Raw genomic sequence first — 20032 nt, 5'->3', positions numbered from 1 at the left:
CTCATCATAGAGCAACAATAAATCTGTACCTTGAACCACTGTGGTACCACTCCCATATTACAACATTAGGAACATTGATGAAAGGTTCAATAGTACCATCAGTTAGTGTCTTAGAATCCATATAAATTAGACACCATAAAAGTTGATTTCACAGAGTAATGAAACCCGACCTAAATGCTCCATTACATCTATAGATTCTGACACTGCAGCAAGAGGCTAAGCAGTCTATAGCATCACTAGAAAAAGGCAAGGTTGAGCAATTACCTGAGTTTCTATGACATCAGACAAATGTCCTTACTGTGAAAACTAGACTAACATATGTAATACAGTGGAGTGTTTAAAACAGTTTAGAAAAATAGGACAGAAGTGACTACATGCATTGTTGGTCCAGAGTTCTAACCTGTACTATCTGGGCAGATGTTTTTCAACTTCTTCTGTTATTTATGTTGGTTCTTATACAATTAATTCAATTTTGAAACAGCCTTTCAATGTATGGATGAATAAACATTGTAAATATTCAGTCCTCACGGTAACTGAATGTGTGTCATACCAACCAGTGGCATTTTACTCTGAGGTAACCAAATAACTGGGTGTCCATCTGGTTAGCATATCTAAATCCTTGGTCGCTCTTGTTACATATACTGCATTTTTGACCTTATTAAATCAAACATGAAGGGAAACATAACATCTTCATCCAAGTAACTTTCATTGAAATGTGTTTGTGAAGTTCTTTAGGGAAATGGAATGAAGCTCAATTTATCACCCATATCTTAACAGACATTGCAAAATTCTTGCTTAAGGATTAAGTTGCAATAACAACAACAATAAGATTCCATTTATTGAGCGCCTTTCACGTCGGGAGGACGTCCCAAGGCGCTGTACAGTTGGGTCAGGACCCGAGCAAGGGGGAAATAGTCAGGGTGAGGGGAGGGAAGGGAGGGAGCGAGGAGGAGGTAGAGAGTCGAGAGGGGAGCTGAAGGCACGGTCAAAGAGAAAGGTCTTGAGACCGGCCTTGAAAGAGGAAAGGAAGGAAGCGAGGCGAAGGCACTGGGGGATAGAGTTCCAGAGCCTCGGGGCGGAGAGGCTGAAGGCCCGGCCACCGATAGTAGGGCGGTTGGGGCGGGGGATGTGGAGCAGACCGGAGCCAGAGGAACGGAGGGTACGGGAGGGTAGGTAGGGGGATAGTAGGTTGGAGGTTGGAGAGGTAGGAGGGAGCGAGGCCGTGAATGGCCTTGTAGGTGAGGGTGTGGATCTTGAATTCGAGTTAAGTTAAGCTATTTAGTACCATATAAAGCCTTTGGATGTGTGTCTAAAGTGTGATATTCTCAAACTGGATTTGAGTTGCTAATTGTGCTTTACTCACAATTCCATGTGCCTAGGTTTAGCAATTCAAAAATACAACAAAATATATAAGAAAAATAAATGATAACTTGGTTTGTTTTTATTTTCAGTAGCAAACTAGCCTTTGATATTTTCTCAGTTTTGTTTGTTTCTTGGAGTCTTCAAATTCTACACCGCAGGGATTTTCCAGATCTATATTGCTCCATTTGGAGGTATCTGAAGCTTTATAATGCAATATAATTAATTTACATGAACGACAAAGCACTTTACAGTAAATCCTGTGAAGCACTTCGAGACATTGCAACAATGTGATAAGGTATGATATCAAATGCAGGGATTATTATTATTGCTCAGAAGTCTGTCAGCAATCATAAACCAATACCAAGATCTAGAAATGTATATAAAAACAAACTTCTGAGGCATGTGTGTAAAAATGCATAATTATTTATCAATATGAATTACATCAGATTACTTCTAAGGCAGGTATGAAAATATAACACATGATTTACTCGAATATTATTCCATCCTAAACTGCAAATCAATACAGAAAAAGCAATTGCAACATTACGTGCATGACAACAATTGCATCAGATATTTCTTAAATGTGTTCAAGATCAACAATTGGCTGGAACAGATTGCACCAGTCATCAAGGGCACATACGCCTTAAATGATCTATTGCATTTTTGGTTTTGTTCACTGAAAACTAAAAAGCCTGTGACAAATATTCTGTTCGGTAGTTTGGACCATGTTTATCAGTTGCTGATGACGTCCTACATTTGGTTTTCGTTCTCAATCTCTGATGGAGCAAAAATGACGGTCAGAATTTTCAAATAAAGTTCAGTAACTGGATTAAGTTTGCGAGGATTTTTTTTTAACAAAGAACCTATTTCTCTCCATCACAAATCTGTGGGATTTTCTACTGTTTAATCTACATTTATAGAGAGCCACCTCATGTCTTAGTGGCTAAACGTACCATGTGATGTGTTACTGAGCCTTACATATGAAAGTCCCATATTTGATCCCTGGCATGAGTTAAATAAGATGAATTCAGCTAGGATTGTGGTAGCAGTAGTACAATTGGCCAATGTATTCCTGTGTTGAGTGGGGAGCTGATTCCGAATACTGGCCACTATCCAGTGATAATTTTTGGAAATTGCGTGTGTTGAGAAAAGGCATAATTTCTTTCACCCAAGCTGTACTCTATAGTCCGATAGTCTGCCTAGGTTCACCCATGATTTCTTGAATTGAGGTACCGAAGACAGGCAAACATCTTGGAACTGCTGATATATTCAGCAACAGTCTTCAGGAGAGGAGAGAAAATGATGGGGGACGGGAGTGGGGGGGGGGGGGGCGGGAGATGCTGTTGAGATGTAACACTCCAAGATGTGTGTCTGCAAGAAAACCAGGAAGAAAGTATGGTATAGCATTAGGAGGAAGTCTCGAAGTTTATCACAAGATGTATTGTAAAATGTAATGACTACTTTATAGGCAAAGTGCACCGATAAGTAAATGATATGCAATCTTTATAATTTGCTGCTTTTTAAATAGAGTCATGTGAAGGCCGTTATATAAATCCTATTGTTGTTGCTTTGCTTGAATCACTGTATCAGCTTTCATTTTGATGTTTTCTCACTTCCAATTTTCTTCTAATTTGCTCTCAAGGCTTTTGTTGCCTTATTTTCCTTAGTTTTCTCTCTCACTCTGTTTATTTTCACTCTCTCGCTTTTTTTTACTTAATCCCTTTCATCTTATTGCCTCACTCTTTTTTCTCCCCAATGTAAGAAGATCTATGCTTTGCTATAATAGTGAAGTCTTTGCTCATAATTCATTCCTCAACCAGTAGGGAGCATCCTCTTTAGTCTGCACTGCCGCTTTGAGCCCTCCTTCACTCATTATGCTTCATAACTATATTTTCCTGTGGTAAAATCATTGCTATTGCATTTCACTGCTAGGTGGGGCTTGTACAGTAATCTAACAATAAGATTGTCAGAAATGGATTGGTATTCTAATAATTTGGGCAGTGACGAATACAGTGGACTTCAAACTGTTTAAGTACTCCACATAGAGAGGCATCTTTATTTCAGTGGAGCATTGGCTGCTGTGAAAGTAGGCGCGTTATATTGTAATTGAGTTGTATAGTAAGACTTGGTGCCTGTAACAATGTGGATTTTCCGCAGTGCCTTCCCAATCCTTTTGGTTCTGTTTGCCAGTGCAGTTACTGAGCAGATTGATATGCCTTCACCTGAAAAAGAAGATATCAGGAGCAATAGTACAGGAGGTGAGCCCTTCACATTGTGATGAATAATTGCATTTTCTATCATTTTCTATATAACATCAACCGTCTCAAAGTGCTTCCCAAACTTTCTGTCACTGTAATATGTATCGACTATGTATTTTATATATAATGTACAATTATATACTGCCTTAACATGTCAGAAGGATGTCTCAAAATGCTTTGAGACATGAATAGACACTCGAGCTGGGATGGAGCTATGTCCCACAAACAGCCAGGAAGTGAATGGCCAATTTTATTTGCGGGATTGTCGGCTTGGATACTGGGACAAACTGCCTTCTCTTTTTGAAGCCTGCCATGAGATCCTAAGGATAATAATAAATAATAAAATATGATCCTTGTATTTTTTATATAGCGCTTTTCAAGACTTCTAACAACTCAAAGCGCTTCACAGAATGTACTGTAAAGTGAATTGACTTATATTTGTGGACGAAACGCAGCAGCCAATTGCGCACAGCAGTGTCCCACAAACAGTCGTGGATTGAGTGACCAAATTATTATTTTTTTTCTTGAGGGATTATTATTAGGCGTGTGGAATAAGGAAACTTGCCCAAGTTTTCCCTGGTGGGAATTAAATCCAGGTCTCTCGCTTGCGAGGCGAGTGCTCTAACCATTGAGCTACAGGACTCCACATCCCCCTGAATAGGCAGCTGAAAATATTGGTTACTCTTCCGAAGGATGGCATCTGTGGTGATGCAGAAACCCTTCACCACTGCATTGAAGTGTCAGCCTGGCATCTTTGCTCAAAGTCTCAGAATGGGCCTTCAAACTACAGCCTTCTGACCTAGAGACAAGTGTTCCTTACTGAATCAGGCAGACTTGTTGACAACAGTTTAACTATATTTACTATATTCAGCAGTCAATTCACTTTACAGTATATTCCGTGAGACGTCTTGAAGACGTGATAAGGCACTGTATCAAATGCAAGGATTATTATTATTATATTGATTATAAACAGTACTAAATAAAACAAACAACTCTGTTTGCTTGTTTTATTCAATACAATGGCTATTTATAATCAATATTTTTTTCTTGTTTTCTAAATCTTTTGGAAATATTGATACATTTGTGTTTCTGACAACTATCAGGTGTGTGTGATGATTTTATATCTTTGTCCGGATTTGGCTCACTTGCATTCAGAATATCTAGATATTGTATTGGGCGTGGAAAAAGTGGACAGTAAAGTGCTTAAAGCATGGTAAAAAATAATGTTTAATTAAATTTGCTTCATTGAGGGTTCTCTTCCTATTAAGTATCGAGGCTACTAAACAATCAATCAATTAGATTTAATGAAAGCTTGGTGTCCTGTAATATATTGGTTAGAGCACTCGCCTCATAAGCCAGAGGACCTCGGTTCAATTCCTGGACAGGGCAAAAACCTAGGTTTCCTCACTCCACATGCCGCTATTTACCTTGCAGTAAGTAAGAACCCAGTTGTTAGTCGATTGGCGGATCACTAATAATCCCTCAAAAAAATGATGTGGTCACTCAATCCACGACTGTTTGTGGGATACTGCTGTGGGCAATTGGCTGCCGTGTGTTACCCATAAAAATACAGTCAATTCACTTTACATTATATTCTGTGAAGCGCTTTGAGATGTCTCAACAACATGATAAGGCACTATATCAAATGCAAGAACTATTACTATATTGTGGTTTAAAAAATCTGACTGCATTGAGATTACCAGGTCAATTTATTGGATTGTTCTTTTTTGAAAAAGTATTTGCTGCAAGGGACGTATTATAAATGATTTCTCCTCTTGTGCTTTTTTAAATAATAGTGGGGATTTTTGGAAAAACACCAGTGGGCAGAAAATCCTGTTTCTGTGCTGTAACAGTCTGTTACTATTCCCGAAATATTGCCCCTCTAATAATAATAATAATCCTTGCATTTGGTATAGCACCTTATTACGTTGTTGAGGCTTCTCAAAGCGTTTTACAGAATACATGAATATGTTATATATTGTAAAGTAAGTTGACTGTATATTTTGTGAGAGAAATGCAGCAGCCAATTGCACACAGCAGTGTCCCACAAACAGTCGTGGATTGAAGTGACCAATTTTACTGTTGGTTTATTTTTTCTTGAGGGATTATTATCAGGCTTGCAGAGTAAGAAATTTGCCCAAGGTTTCACCCTGCCGGGAATCAAACCCAGGGCTCTCGCTTCTAAGGCGAGTACTCTAACCACTGAGCTACAGGACAGACCAAGCATGTGGTGATTTTCACCTCTCTTGTTCTATTTCAATACAGTGGCTATTTATAATCAAAAAGTGATATACCATACGCAAAAGAGGCTGCCTCCCAAGGTGGTGCAAAATGTTGAGGCAATTCACGGGAGAAGAACAAAAATAAAATCTACCTTTAAGGAGTGGCAATTACTCATAATCAATCAATAATATACTTAACTAGGCTTATCAGGGTGTTTAGCTGAATAATTTACATAAGAGCACAGTTGGATTATAAACAGTAAATCTAACATTATGTATAATTTTAGTTCACTAAATAAAAATTATTTGATCAATTTGTGATCATTACTTTATCTGAAATAAATTAAGAATGCCAATGATTTTTGAATACAGTGTGTTCTTTATTGTAACAATCATTTGTAATAATTTGAGGGGTGCTGCATTCTTTATGATTTTTAGGAAGTGGCTTTCACGATCAATATTTTCCCATGAATTCCTTATCTTTTTATATAATCTCTTTCAGAAAACTGCAAAGATATTCCTGACTTTGAACGGTGCAAGTTGAACACTTGCCCAGAGCATATGCCTTGTTATTGTAAGGACAACAAAGAATACTGCAGGTAAATACACATGGTAAATAAACAACCAAATAAGCTAACAAGATTATACAATAGTTCCTTCAAAATATTCTTTTTGATGTTGTGTAGAAAAACTTTACAATTTAAAAAAAATAGAACGCAAGTGGTTNAAAAAAAACTGGAAATAATATTCTCAGGTGAGTATTCAAACAATTGTATATTGCTGTTTAATCAGGGACACCTGTTTTTTTTTCTACCTATCATTCAATTCTCATTTTTGTAGCTTTCTCAAAGCAAAACATGTTCAAAAGCAATTAGATTTGAAATCGTGAATTCTTTTATTTTATTTTACAGGTGTTCAAATTTTAAAGGCCCCTTCGGAGATTATTGGTACATGGGGTCCTATTGTGACCAAGAATGGAGCTTTCTTGACTTGATTTTAGTGGCTGTCCTTCCTGGTGTCTGTCTCACTCTTATTGTTGCCATCACTATGCACTTTGTATACAGGAAACAGAAACTAGACGCCTTGGCAAGAGTCAATGAAAGGTGAGTTGTGCATCAGTGGTTATTAGTCTTCATAGGATTAACCATGAACTGAAGCGTACAATAGTAAATTGTCCAGAACTAATCAGTTCAGTGGCAACATTATTACATCTGATGGGTTCAATATTTTGAAATGCCCTTTTCCTATTATTACAGCAGTGTTTGTTGTTTGTTGTATCAAAACATTGAACCAATATCTGATATTTAGGAACATCTCTTCAGTGAATAACTTCTTGAAGAATAGATGTGCCTTTTCATCTTTGACACACTCATTCGCCCACAGAATAGTCACTCCATTTTGCAGTACATCACGTGAACTGCTTTGAGACTTCCTCTTGATGTGAGAGGCATTATATCAAGTGTAACAATTATTATTATTAATTTCAAAAGGAGATATTACAAAGCAGAATTAGTCAATAGAATTAAATTTAAAATGATAGCTAAAACCCTTTTCAACTCAATTCTAAGAAGAAGCTAAATTCTTGATTATTCAAAAAAAATATGAAGCATGGTTACTTGGGTAAGATAGAGCCATATTCCAGCAAAGGTCAGAACCCTAAAGAGATAAAACAATATTGGAAATAACAAACAGTAACAGGGAATGAATTGCAAGGAGTTTCTCTTGGTGTCCTCGCCAACAATCCCGCAGAAAATAATTGGTCATTCACTTCATGGCTGCTTGTAGAACATTGTAACATATTGGCTGCCACATTTGCGTACATAATACTCAGTCCCTACACTTTACAGTCAATCCTGTGAAGTGCTCGTAGATGCCCTCCTTATGTGAAAGACACTGTATCAGTGATGTCGTTGTTATCAAACACAAAGATTATTATTTCTTTATTTCCTGGATTCATTCAGAAGAATAATGAATAATTTTCATCACGGAAAATAAACTCAGTAGTTCTGCACATTGTAGTGAATTATTTTATTTTCTCGCCTATGTTATTGACAGGCTTTTAGGTACAATGTTAAACATTTTTACCAGATTAGTTTGCTGCAAAGTCTTGTCCATAGCAAGATTTAAGAACTGTAGACTGGTGTCATTACCGCCAGACATGTTTCTTCATCGTTTTTGTTTCTTCAATTAATTCACAATTGCTGAAATAAGATGCGGTAGGAAATAATAGTATGCTATGGTAAAGCAGTGCTCCATTTCTTAATTTATCAGATCTTGTTGATAGTACATTCATTATTTTTCCTTGAATGATCTTCATTTCTGCTGTTTGATTAAAACAAACAAAATTCAACTGGAAATGTAAACGCTAACTTAACTTATCCTGTGCCGAACAGCACGAAAGTGAGCAGAGCACATCTGGTTGATGCAAATAAATACAGGGACCTTCACAACCCACAGCAGAGAATGGTAAGGCTTTAAAGATGTTATCATAACTAATTCACTTGTATCCTTTTAAGTTCTGCATTGAGAGCTAGTTTAAAGTAACGTTTGTAACAAGACTCAAACCTACGTCACACCACATTTCTTCTTTATTGACTGATTACTGATGTCTCGTGACTAGATTTTACGAAACAATTCAGAATGTTGAAATGAACTGAACTCTTAAAGTCATACACATATACATGCCCAGATAATGTAGTTTGGATCTCTGGACACATCAGACAAAAGTACATCTCTTGGTATAACTGTTCTAGTCAGCTAATAATGTAATTTTAAGAGGAATTTACAATGGCCTGACTCATCTAATAACCGACACAGTGAATCACCATTGGTGGATGGGTCTTCTGTCACTCTGACTCCACGCTCTGGAACTCCATCCCGCAGTCCCTCCGCCTCACCCTTCCCTTTCCTCCTTCAAGACCATGCCTTTGGTCACCCTCCTTCCCCCTCTGCCCTCCCCGCGCCCAATCTCCAGCTCAGGTCCGAAACATTGATTATCCAGCCACTTGGGACGTACTCCCGAAGTGAAAATGTAATTTTGTTGTTGTTGTTAAGCCCATTTAAAATCAAACTGCACTGATTGTAAATAAGAGCTCATCATATGTTTTTTTTAACCCTACACTGATATCTATTCTGGAACAGACAATTCTTAGCACCGCCACTCAATGTTCAAGTGACAAAGTTCAGTCCTGCCTTAATCCCTGCAGAATACGTTCAATGACATGCTGCACATAACAATTTTTGTGCTATAAAGGTCACTGAAGTAGAAGCATGAAGTAGCATATTAACAACATGAGAAAACAATCCATTGTGTGCTACAGTTACTATGCCTCCAAGCCTTGCATAGTTTAGTTAGTATTCGATTGGATGTGATTATGTATTAATAGATCATAAACTTTGGAGTGAGGAGGTGGCTAACTATCATCTTCGAGATACAGTACTGCTTCTAGTTTATTGTGTTAAAAAACTACTTGTAACTGATGTGAGATATTTGTGCGAAACACATTACTGGTTGTTTTTTTAAAGTCATTTCCCATCATTTGTTACCTTGGATTTGACACCTCGATCTGAAGTATTATTTACTTTCATTTCTTTTTCACACACCAACACTCACACATACTCTCTTTCTTGACGCAAGATGGGTCATAAAACAATTATTTTACAATTGGAAGTTTACTTGAAAAGGTATATTATTTTAAAAAATCCTCCTGCCTTGCTTTGTGGATAAAAATAACTAATATTAAAAAATAAATAATATTAAAAAGAAAAAGCAGAAAAAGTAAACTCCAGGCTACTCAAAAAGTATCAGCTTCAGTGAGACTTGATCACTTGCCTTTATTCCTGACATTTCTACATATAATCTTTTCAAAGACAACAGTAATAGAATTTTTTGTTTCATTTAATAACTCTCAAGAAATATAATACCAAACAGTGAATTCTACTTCTAATTATAATAATAATCCTTGCATTTGATATAGCGCTTTTCACGTCTTCTAGACGTCTCAGTAATGTAAAATATTGATGTTCTAAAATTTCTATATACTGTATAGCCTCTTCCTCATGAGTTATATAAAATCCAAAAGGCAGTCATGGGGTGAGTTGGCTTGAATGAGTGTAAACTTCCTCTGCCTCTGGAAGTCATCCCACTGGGATTGGAACATTGCTGTGCCAATTGTGTGCCCTACTGCAGTGTTGTGTGCCAAGATAACGACCTGGAAAACTATACTTCCAGCTTGTTCCCTTCACTGGAATCTGTTTTGAGGTATGTGGCACTCTGCATAACCCCTGGAGAAATGTATTTGCTTTAAAAACCTGCTACATGATGCCTGATTTTCAGTAGCTATTATTGAATATTTTTTAGGTGTAACTTAAGGCAATTTATGGAATCATAGGCCATGTTTTTTGTTCTCCTGACACAATTGGTTCCCTTGAGCATTCTCTACTCACATATTGGTACCATATGTAGATCATATGAACACATTTATCACTTCATAATCTGAAATCACTTTGTATGGGTAGTTCTAATAACTGGTCATTCATTTAAATTTTGAATTTTACTTGCAACATAATCAGCTCAGAAGAATTTTTAAAAATTAATTATGCAGTTGATGTTTAGCAGACTTTGCCTTATAAAGGACACACATCAAGTCCTATCAATTTCTTAATCAGAAATCAAGATAAAATTATTATTCCAGGACTCATCTAGTTTTGTTTGGTCCATGTTATCAGCTCACTGCCCTCTCTTTTTCTTAATGATTGTACCATTTGTATTAGGGGGCTTCTGTGGAAAAACAAATCATTTTGGCAATTTTGCATTGTTTCACTTTCTTTTGACATGACCCGACCTCTCTTTGGGAAAAGTCGGTGGTGTATTCCGTGGCCGCACCGGAAGAATCCACTTTTGAATCATCTTCGTGGGTTCCTAGGGCTAACTTCAGGTTTGCTTCATTTTTTAATGTTTCCCAAACTAAACATGATTAGCAAGGAGGATTATTTACCTCTGCATCTTTATAACTGATTGCAAATATGGAAACTGCTCGCAAGTATATTAAGTGCAAAGTTGCTTATTTAAATGTTGCTTCTGCAACAAAGAGTGGGTGAGATGCATGGAATTCTCAATTTGTTTGGCTACTCTTAAGCATGGTGATGGGTTTCCACAGGTGTCAGACACCCGGCTGACCCCCAAAAAGAGTGCAACAAGTTACTGTGAGGATAACTTTTGCTGTTGCTAACGTCTTTAAATACAATATCTATTTTTCACACTTTTTGCTACTGTACTTGATTCAAAATTCAGCATTTTAATATAAGAATAGATAGAAATTCTCAGCACAGAAGCCATTTGCCCCATCGTATTTAGCTGTTTCTGCTTGCCAGCTCTGCTTATTTAAGTAGTCATTTTTATTAATGCCATGTTATAGCGCTTCTCCCATAGCCTTCATGTTGGCACTTCTCAAGTGCTTATTTTTGGAATAGCTACATTGATTGAGCCTCGGTCATCACTTGTAGCTGTGAAAGCCTTCTAATTTCCCACCACGTTTTGCACTTGTTCTGCTTTTAACAGCTATGAAATGTTACTGGACGGATCTCAGACATAATCGGTGATCACCCTCTAGTGGAGAAGTTTTCCATAACATTAACAGATCCCAAAATGTTGTAAAATATTACCTGGCCTATGGAGCTCTGTTTTCATGTGTGTTACATGTATTAAAGTATTTGATCAGGAAAATAAGCATTTTGACAAAATGTATTGCAGTAACTATCAGCTTTCACAATTTACATCCCAGAGTCTCTCCAACTCACACCTTATATACTACTCAGTCACCTTCTGATGATGTTAGTCTGAGCTTCTCTGGCTCAGGCGGCAGACCAGCAGTGTCAAGTGCATTTAGGACATCTTTCTGATGTGAAATTTGCTATATAAATATAAATTGTATTATTTATAGTATTTTTAATAAATTTTAATTTTCGAGTATGTTTTTAACTAAATAGCTTGGTTGATACTGATACTCTGATGATGTTTATTAACAATGACTTTATTTTATTCAGCACCTATCAACCTCAACCGAATATGCCTGAATCGACTTTTACAAACCCGCTGAACCATGCACAAAGTGAATTGCACCTTAATTCTCCCAACTCCCAAGTAGCACTATTTCAGCAAGACTTGAACCCCAGGGTGGATTATTTGCAATCTGTTCCAAACTACAATAATGCATTTCAGGTAAGCAGCACATGGCTCTCTGAGGAAAAACTTTCTGCATTCGATATACTCAGAGGTGCCATCCTTCAGATCTGAGCTCCCATCTATCTGTTTGGGTGTATGTTAAACATATTAAAGATCCCACATCACTATTCAAAAAGATTAGTAAATTTCTCCTGGTGTCCTGGCCAACAATCTCCCAGATTAAATTAACTTTATGGCTATTAACGAAACATTGTAGTGTACAAATTGGCTGCCACCTTTACCTACAAATACACAGTCACTACACTATACACTAAATCTTATGAAGCTCTTTGAGATGATTCAACGAGATAAGGTGCTATTCAATTGCAAGGAATATTATTTTATTTCTTGTATCATCATTCATAACATATTCTTTTTAAAGCCTTGTGAAAATAATGTACTTCCTAAGACAAAATATCTTTACTGAAGATAGTATACTTTGGGAATCTTTAAACTGTTACATAAAAAAGCTGCAAAAGGTTTACCTTGAAACTAAAGCTACTACAGAAAGTGTGTTGCATCAATTTTGCCACAACTGTAGAGCCTGGAGCCATAGGGCAGGTTTGGTTCTGAATTGATTACATGATCTGTGAATGGCAGGTCTTTGATTCTCCTTTGTCATTTTGGGATTTTTCATTGGTTTGTGAAGAATATGGTTTGTGAGGAACAGTGTTGCATTTTAATAAAGTGGTATTTATCTGAAAAATCCAGTTATACTGATGTTCTTTTGCTTTACAGGGGAGGAGAGCACAAGGGTTGCCCCAAACGCATCAGAACCTGGGTCAATTCATGATGCGCAACCCCAGCAATTATGGAAGATTTAATTATTGAGTGGAAACATGCCGAACAAACAAAATCTATCTGGTGTCATTAATAACATAGTTCAAGGAGAACAACTAATTGCTTCCTAATAAATAAAATCGATGCATCAATAATCAATCAGATTGAGATGACAATAAAGATCATAAACAGTGCTGAGGGAAACTGTTGATGGGAGGAATGAGGAGGGGGGTGAATAATTATACTTGTCAAGGCTGGGTGTGCTGACAAGTGAAATCCATCCCAATTTGGCAGTGGTAGTGTTGAGCTAGTATTGAATGTGCCAAGGTCAGATATACCCAACAATGTGCCTCAACCCCACCTCAGAAGTTTGAAATTCCCACAGCTCTCCAGGTATCACAATCTCCAGGCGAGGTTGCCAATATGTATCTTGGACCTATTTCAGATAGGATTTTTAATCCCAGCACAAACCACCAGCATTACCAAACAAAAGGAGATAAAAAGAGATGAGAAACAAAAAAAAAAGATTGCTTTAAATATAATTTGGCATAATTGTTAAATTTCAGATTTTTTTTCTATTCTGATGTCAATATTTGCACACTAAACAAAAGTGATTCCAAGACCAGAAGTTATTCCTGGAATGCGTATGGCACATGTTAAACTGATTATTACTAGACAAGTTTATAATGATTGTTGACATCATAAAATACTATTCCATACATTAGGTGTGGAAAATAATTCTGTAATCCAAGGGCAAAAATAACTGGGTAGTAACACATCAGGAATCCAATATTCTTTGCAGTTCTACATGATAATGTCATTATCTTTTCAAATCCCAGGCTATGGGTTGAAATAGTAATAGAAATAAAATGCAGCAATTCTCATAAATTCAATTCTTGTCATGGAATGCATTATCTTAGAAAGGTTAAACAGTACCTAGATTCTTGCTGCTCAGTTTTAAGCAGTGATCTGAGTTTGTAGTTTAGATACCTGAAATGAACAGCTTAATCTTCCCTGTTTTATTCTAAGATTATACCTGTATCCACGAGTTGCTGCCTTGTTACCCTCTGAGAGATATCCACTACCTTATAATTGTCAGCATATCAATCAGTGATATTGCGACATTTCAACCCTCAAATTGCAAGGACTGAAATTGTCTATTACTGGACAATCTGGTGCTTACTACGTGCATTGATTGCGACTCCCCCTTAGGGTCTGTAATGTACCTGATCTGGTTTTTTTTTTCGTGTTTTCAATCAATTATCAACAATGCATTTGCTTTGCACCAACAGACGAATAAATGGCGTAACTGCATTTAAAAAAAAACATGTGTCTGCCTCCACAATCATTGTTTAGGAATCGTATTAATCGAGATGTACCGGTCCCAGTGAATATTGCAGCCTTTGCAGCCTGTGATAAGCTGTGAGTGAGTGAGTGAGTGTCTGAACGTCACTGCGGGCGGGTTGGCTCCGGACATACATGTGCAGAGCAAGTGGCAAATCAGCTTCATTCCACTCGGGGGTTGTGATTGTCTGTGTGTCTCTGTGGCAGTGTCTCTCCTCTGTAGGTGTCTCTCTGTGTGTCTGTATGGCAGTGTGTCTCTCCTCTGTAGGTGTCTCAATGTGTGTCTCTCTGTGTGTCTCTATGGCAGTGTCTCTCCTCTGTAGGTGCCTCTCTGTGTGTCTGTATGGCAGTGTCTCTCCTCTGTAGGTGCCTCTCTGTGTGTCTCTGTGGCAGTGTGTCTCTCCTCTGTAGATGTCTCTCTCTGTGTGTCTCTGTGGCAGTGTGTCTCTCCTCTGTAGGTGCCTCTCTGTGTGTCTCTGTGGCAGTGTGTCTCTCCTCTGTAGGTGCCTCTCTGTGTGTCTGTATGGCAGTGTGTCTCCTCTGTAGGTGCCTCTCTGTGTGTCTGTATGGCAGTGTGTCTCTCCTCTGTAGATGTCTCTCTCTGTGTGTCTCTGTGGCAGTGTGGCTCTCCTCTGTAGGTGCCTCTCTGTGTGTCTCTATGGCAGTGTGTCTCCTCTGTTGGTGTCTCTCTGTGTGTCTCTATGGCAGTGTGTCTCCTCTGTTGGTGTCTCTATGTGTGTGTCTCTGTGGCAGTGTGTCCTCTGTAGGTGTCTCTGTGTGTGTCTATGTCAGTGTGTCTCTTCTCTGTAGGTGTCTCTCTGTGTGTCTCTCTGTGTGTTTGCTGTGTCTTTATGCGAGTGGGTCTCTCCTCTGTATGTCTGTTTGTGAGTGTGTCTCTGTATGTGTGTGTATGTCTCTGTGTGTAAGTATGTCTGTGTGTGAATGTCTCTCTCTCTGTGTGAGTGTCCCTCTATGTGTTTGAGTATGTCTGTGTTTGAGTAAATCCGTATGTCTCTGTGATTTTGAGTGTCTCTATTTGAGTGTGTCTCTGTGTTTGTGTTTTGAGTATGTCTGTGTGTGAGTGTCTCTCTCTATGTGTTTGTGAATGTGTCTGTGTGAGTGTCTGTGAGTGTCTCTCTCTACGTGTTTTGAGTATGTCTGTGTGAGTGTCTTTCTCTCTCTCTGTTTGAGTATGTCTGTGTGTGAGTGTCTCTTTCTATGTGTTTGTATGTCTGTATGTGAGTGTCTCTATGTGTGTTTGAGTATGTCTGTATGTGAGTGTCTCTCTCTTATGTGTTTGTGAATGTGTCTGTGTGTGTGTGTATCTCTCTATCTGTGTTTGTGAGTGTCAATAATGCAGTCTCCAGCTGTTTGCCTAATAAAAAGAAATGCGTTGTTGCAGTAGACTTGATTTTTCGCAATTTCTATTTAGTAGTGAGTGGGAAACTGTCCAGTAATTGCACTTGCTGCTCACCAGCAGGCTGTGTATGACATTCATTGAAATGCTATAGGTTCGAGAGCACAGCTGTTACTTACAAAGCTTGTATTACAGTAACACTGCCCCAAAATGGCGAATTTAATAAAATGAAGAAATTAATATGAAAGAACTGGAATCGTAATGTCTTTGCTTGGCTCACTGTGAATCAGGATTTACATATAAAAAGATATCAAAATGATCATTTGGAAACCACATGGGCTGAAACCCACAATTTGCTTCAAATAGAAACACAGTGAAAAGGGGCAATACAAAAATCTAATTGTTATGCTTTGGCTAAATTGGCCCTCCGAATTAACAGGCAACATAGATATTGCGTAATGTGACTTTTAAGCCAAAGATGCTCTCTTTCAAAGCAGTTTCGAATCCTGACAAGCTACTCTTAAGAGAAATTGAGTGTAAATCAAAATCTATTAGTACTGGTATATAGAGTTTTAACACAAAATAAGGGCAATTAAATGCGTACTATGAATATTTACATCGTTTGTAACAAGTGCCATATTAAAAAAAATCTTATGCCATGGTTTTTGTTACCTCAAACCTTGAATATTTGAGGAAAGGTTGAGCAATGTAACCCAAAGACTGGCAGACTCCTTTTTATCAGTTTTCACGTCTTTTCTTTTACACAGACCTCTAAAAATACATATATGGTGAAACCTCTAATAATATTGTAAAATAGAGCTATAAAAGCACGTGAAACAAAGACTATTTATTATTTCAAAACATTTCTGAAGTATACCAAGGGGATATGACTTCATGGTGTACAGATCTTTATGCTGATTTTTTTGAAAACATACTTGTCATAAAATTACTGATATTTCTGGTGAAACTGAAACTGCTACAAAAAAAACTCAGTAGCGCTTAAAATAATATTCATTCCTACCTGCCAATGTCAGTTGAAAATTAATGCTAATCAGGAAGACTGATTTGGCAATCTAAGTAAATAACAGCAGTTATTGCTTGGCACCTGCCATGATGCTCACAGTGGGAGCTTAAACATGCCAGAACTCGACATTTATCTCCTGCATAGATCAACTTCACAGGTAGAAGGTGGGGATGGGTCAACGTGATACAGCACATAAATAAATGTTGGAAACAGGACTGTGGTTAGTTGTGTCCAGGAGTGACATGTGAAGTGCATTTTGGAGAACACTCTTTGATCCATCAGTATTGTGACCCGTTGTCGCTTATTGTTCATAAATCACATTGGGTTGATGTGTGTTAAGATTAAGGCATTCCTTACCGAAGATATATAAATGGAACTAGAGTATTAAAAAATCCTTATCCAAACAGCAATGACTGAGAGATTCCATTAGCTTTAAAGCAGTAATTATACATCCATGGACATGTTTACAACATTTTGTCTTACTTCATCAGTTAACGACATCACAACTGATCTTAACTTCTAAATCCAGTTATGGATTCACAGTAATGGATTCCATGACTGTCCATGTCACAAAACGTTGGCTTTGTCCTTGTAATTACCTGAATCTTTACAATTTGAGTAAACAAATCGGGGTCTGAATGTAATAAGCTGTCAAAAGCACTGGCATTTCAACATTAGTAAAGTTTGAAAAATGAATGAAAGATCAGGTTAGATACACTTCATCCATAGTTGGAGCCTACAATTATTTTATATTTCATACTTTTATAGTCTCCTTCAATATTCTCCCCCACACTTGAAGATTGGATTCTTACATGCACTTCCCCAGTGATAGCTATCATTGCCCATTATTTTATGATGATTGATTTCCTTTAACATTTAAAAAAGTGTTGTCATCCTTTCTAAATATTTTGAGAACAAGATCGTTTGTCTCCAGTGGAATGCAGGTGAACGGATAGCCACCTTCTGGTCAGTTTAAAGAGTTTTTGAGCTTTCAAATACCTACACAGTTACAAAAATGTTAAATACCACTCAACAAAGGTTATGTATTGGTATTTAACGATATGGATTGTTAATTGTGTACTTAAACTAATATCTTAAATATGAATGGCTATGTTGATACCAGCGCTCATGAAACATTATATAGATGCAACAGAACACTAATAAAACCACTTATCTGGTCCAGTTGCACTGGATTAGCATTAGATGGCTAGCTGAGGTAATGATATTTGTCCAAAGACTGCTTCAGGTTAACTATAGCCCTTTAGTCTGGGAACTTCTGTATACATCGCTGCTTCAGCCAAAGAACAATTTGGAGATCCAGTACCACATTGAAATCCATGCTCCATGTGAGGCCTTACATTAAGTTGTCAAGGATGTGCACGTTAAACTTCCTTGAAATTAATAAAAAATGCCCCTGCCTCCCCCCCCCCAAAAAAAAATGTCTATTATAGAGAATGGAGTCAAAATGAAAATGACACTAAGATGAGTTAAACTTCATCAAACATTTGTAATGTAAAAAAGACAACAGAACCCACTGGGAAAACGGTGGTCAGGTAGCTGATGGCAGGAGTAAAAGAAAGGTCTAGCGTCACAGCTCTTATGTAGATCTTCTCAAATGTTTGGTTTCATCTTAATGGTTTCATTATGGATTCATGAGAGGGTTTTTCTCAATAACATTCAGTGAAAATATCACTATTTTCAGATTTCCATCAGACCGACCATACATTGGTATCTGCGATGACATCCATTGCTGATAAAAAATAACTCACCAAAAGTATCTCGAAGGCCAGGTGATACTGAGCTTGAGTTTCACTCTCATGGATTACACCCTGGAAGGACTTCTTATTATATTGCATTATTGTACTGTAGTCAGGATGTAACTGTCCTTTATTATACAATACAGATTTACATAGGGCCTTTCACATCAGGAGGCCTTCCCAAACTGCTTAACAAATCTGGCTTGGCACTCGAGTTGGGGGTGGGAGCCAAGGGGTGGGATGTATTTACAATGAAATCTTGCTATTAAGAGTGGTCAATAGGATGGTGTTACTACAGGAAAACCGCACTGCTATGCAGTTGTCTTGTGTCCAATATTTCAGACAAAGTTACAAAACAAAATGGCCATTATGTTGCCAACACACACTTTGTGGTCACCCAAAGCCATGGCTCTCGCAATCTGCACCTAATACTCTCCAGAATTAGGTAAAGCGAGGTGAAAGCGCCCATTCCACTCCAGACACGGAAATTTCCAAGGATAGGTGGCAAGCTTGGAAAGCTCAGTCTGGTTTGGATACTCTTAAAACATGGTGACGGGTTTGTGCACCCATTAGACACCAGGCTGACTACACAAAAAAAGGGAAACTGGCAGGGAGGCATCTGAAGCTTCTTGTCAAAGAGCCTCACTCACCCACTGGCTTTACCGCCCACCACACAACTCCCAATCTACAGTGAGGCTCTTGCCTTTTGCTCTGCGTCGGAAGTTGCAGGGCTTTCTTTAACCCTCGGCTCTTGCCTTCCCAGGAGAAGTTGAAGAGACTTTAATATATAGAGTGTGGCTCCTTTTTTCTTTAGCCTTTGGTGGGTGGGTTGAGAAGCTGTAGGATTTTTTTTTACCCCTCAGCTCCCAGCCACCCCTTCAGTGTTGGCTGTTGGCTTGAATGGTTGGAAATGGTTGGCTTGGTAAGGGCTTCAGCCAGAAGCTTCCACAGCAGTTCTGAATGAAAGGTTCTTGTCTTTTTGCTGAAGCTCCCAATCCTCAGTGAGTGAGTGAGTCAGTGAGTGAGTGAGTTAGTCAGTGAGTGAGTCAGTGAGTGAGTGAGTTAGTCAGTGAGTGAATGAGTGAGTCAGTGAGTGAGTTAGTCAGTGAGTGAGTCAGTGAGTGAATGAGTCAGTGAGTGAGTGAGTTAGTCAGTGAGTGAATGAGTGAGTCAGTGAGTGAGTTAGTCAGTGAGTGAGTGAGTTAGTCAGTGAGTGAGTCAATGAGTGAATGAGTCAGTGAGTGAATGAGTGAGTTGAGGCTCTTTGACAAGAAGCTTTAGAGGCCTGACTCCCTGGTACTGAAGAGCTTGGATGGTACACAACCTGCTGGGGAGGTGGAGGGGGTTATTTTTTACCCCCTCGCCCCCAACTAACACCTCTTTTTGTCCCTCCTTTTTTCTCTCTCTCTCTCTCTCTGTACTCCCCACTTCCTTCCTTCCTTCCTCCCCTCTCTCTCTCCCTCCCCCCCTCCCTCCCTCCCTGATGAGGGGCTGCTGCAGGCTGTGTGCTCGGCCCCTGTGCTCATGCTGCTGCCTCCGCCGCTCTCCACACAGCGCTGGAGCCCGCGGCTCGGGCTGCCGCCGCCGTGTTGCTGCCGCCGCCGCCGCCGCTGCGCTGCTCCGGCTCCGGCTCTGACGTAAGCCCGAGAAGCCGGGGCGGGGAGAGGAGAGGAGAGGGGACGGGGCGCGCAGCCGCCGCCACATC

General features: G+C 38.7%; 1 protein-coding gene and 1 non-coding gene across 3 annotated transcripts; one reads left to right on the top strand and one right to left on the bottom strand.

Annotated features, from left to right (window-relative positions):
- The first annotated feature begins 3264 nt into the window (after positions 1 to 3264).
- zgc:158432 (uncharacterized protein LOC555281 homolog) lies at positions 3265 to 14171 on the top strand. 2 transcript variants are annotated; one of them, XM_042340598.1, is made up of 7 exons: positions 3265 to 3620; positions 6345 to 6441; positions 6907 to 6945; positions 8236 to 8308; positions 10703 to 10779; positions 11888 to 12062; positions 12804 to 14171. In XM_042340598.1, the coding sequence occupies exons 1-7, from the start codon at positions 3503 to 3505 to the stop codon at positions 12894 to 12896; spliced, it is 672 nt and encodes a 223-aa protein (XP_042196532.1). In that variant the 5' UTR covers positions 3265 to 3502; the 3' UTR covers positions 12897 to 14171. The 2 variants fall into 2 exon arrangements, with proteins under 2 accessions (XP_042196532.1, XP_007890174.1); XM_007891983.2 differs by having other exon boundaries at positions 6754 to 6945.
- Positions 5766 to 5837, bottom strand: trnal-uag. Its single transcript has one exon. It is a non-coding gene; the product is annotated as a tRNA-Leu (tRNA).
- Positions 14172 to 20032: the final 5861 nt, after the last annotated feature.

This window comes from Callorhinchus milii, unplaced genomic scaffold (genome assembly GCF_018977255.1).
Source record: "Callorhinchus milii isolate IMCB2004 unplaced genomic scaffold, IMCB_Cmil_1.0 Scaffold15, whole genome shotgun sequence".
Classification (NCBI taxonomy): domain Eukaryota; kingdom Metazoa; phylum Chordata; class Chondrichthyes; order Chimaeriformes; family Callorhinchidae; genus Callorhinchus; species Callorhinchus milii.
This window is presented reverse-complemented; position numbering and strand designations above follow the sequence as displayed.

What these genes read in the sequence shown, in the direction of transcription:
- zgc:158432 (XM_007891983.2), top strand. Translation starts at nt 3,503, where the DNA reads ATGTGGATTTTCCGCAGTGCCTTCCCAATCCTTTTGGTTCTGTTTGCC. An exon ending in CAGGAGCAATAGTACAGGAG is followed by an intron (nt 3,621 to 6,344) that starts GTGAGCCCTTCA and finishes AATCTCTTTCAG; the next exon opens with AAAACTGCAAAGATATTCCT. An exon ending in TTGGCAAGAGTCAATGAAAG is followed by an intron (nt 6,946 to 8,235) that starts GTGAGTTGTGCA and finishes TGTGCCGAACAG; the next exon opens with CACGAAAGTGAGCAGAGCAC.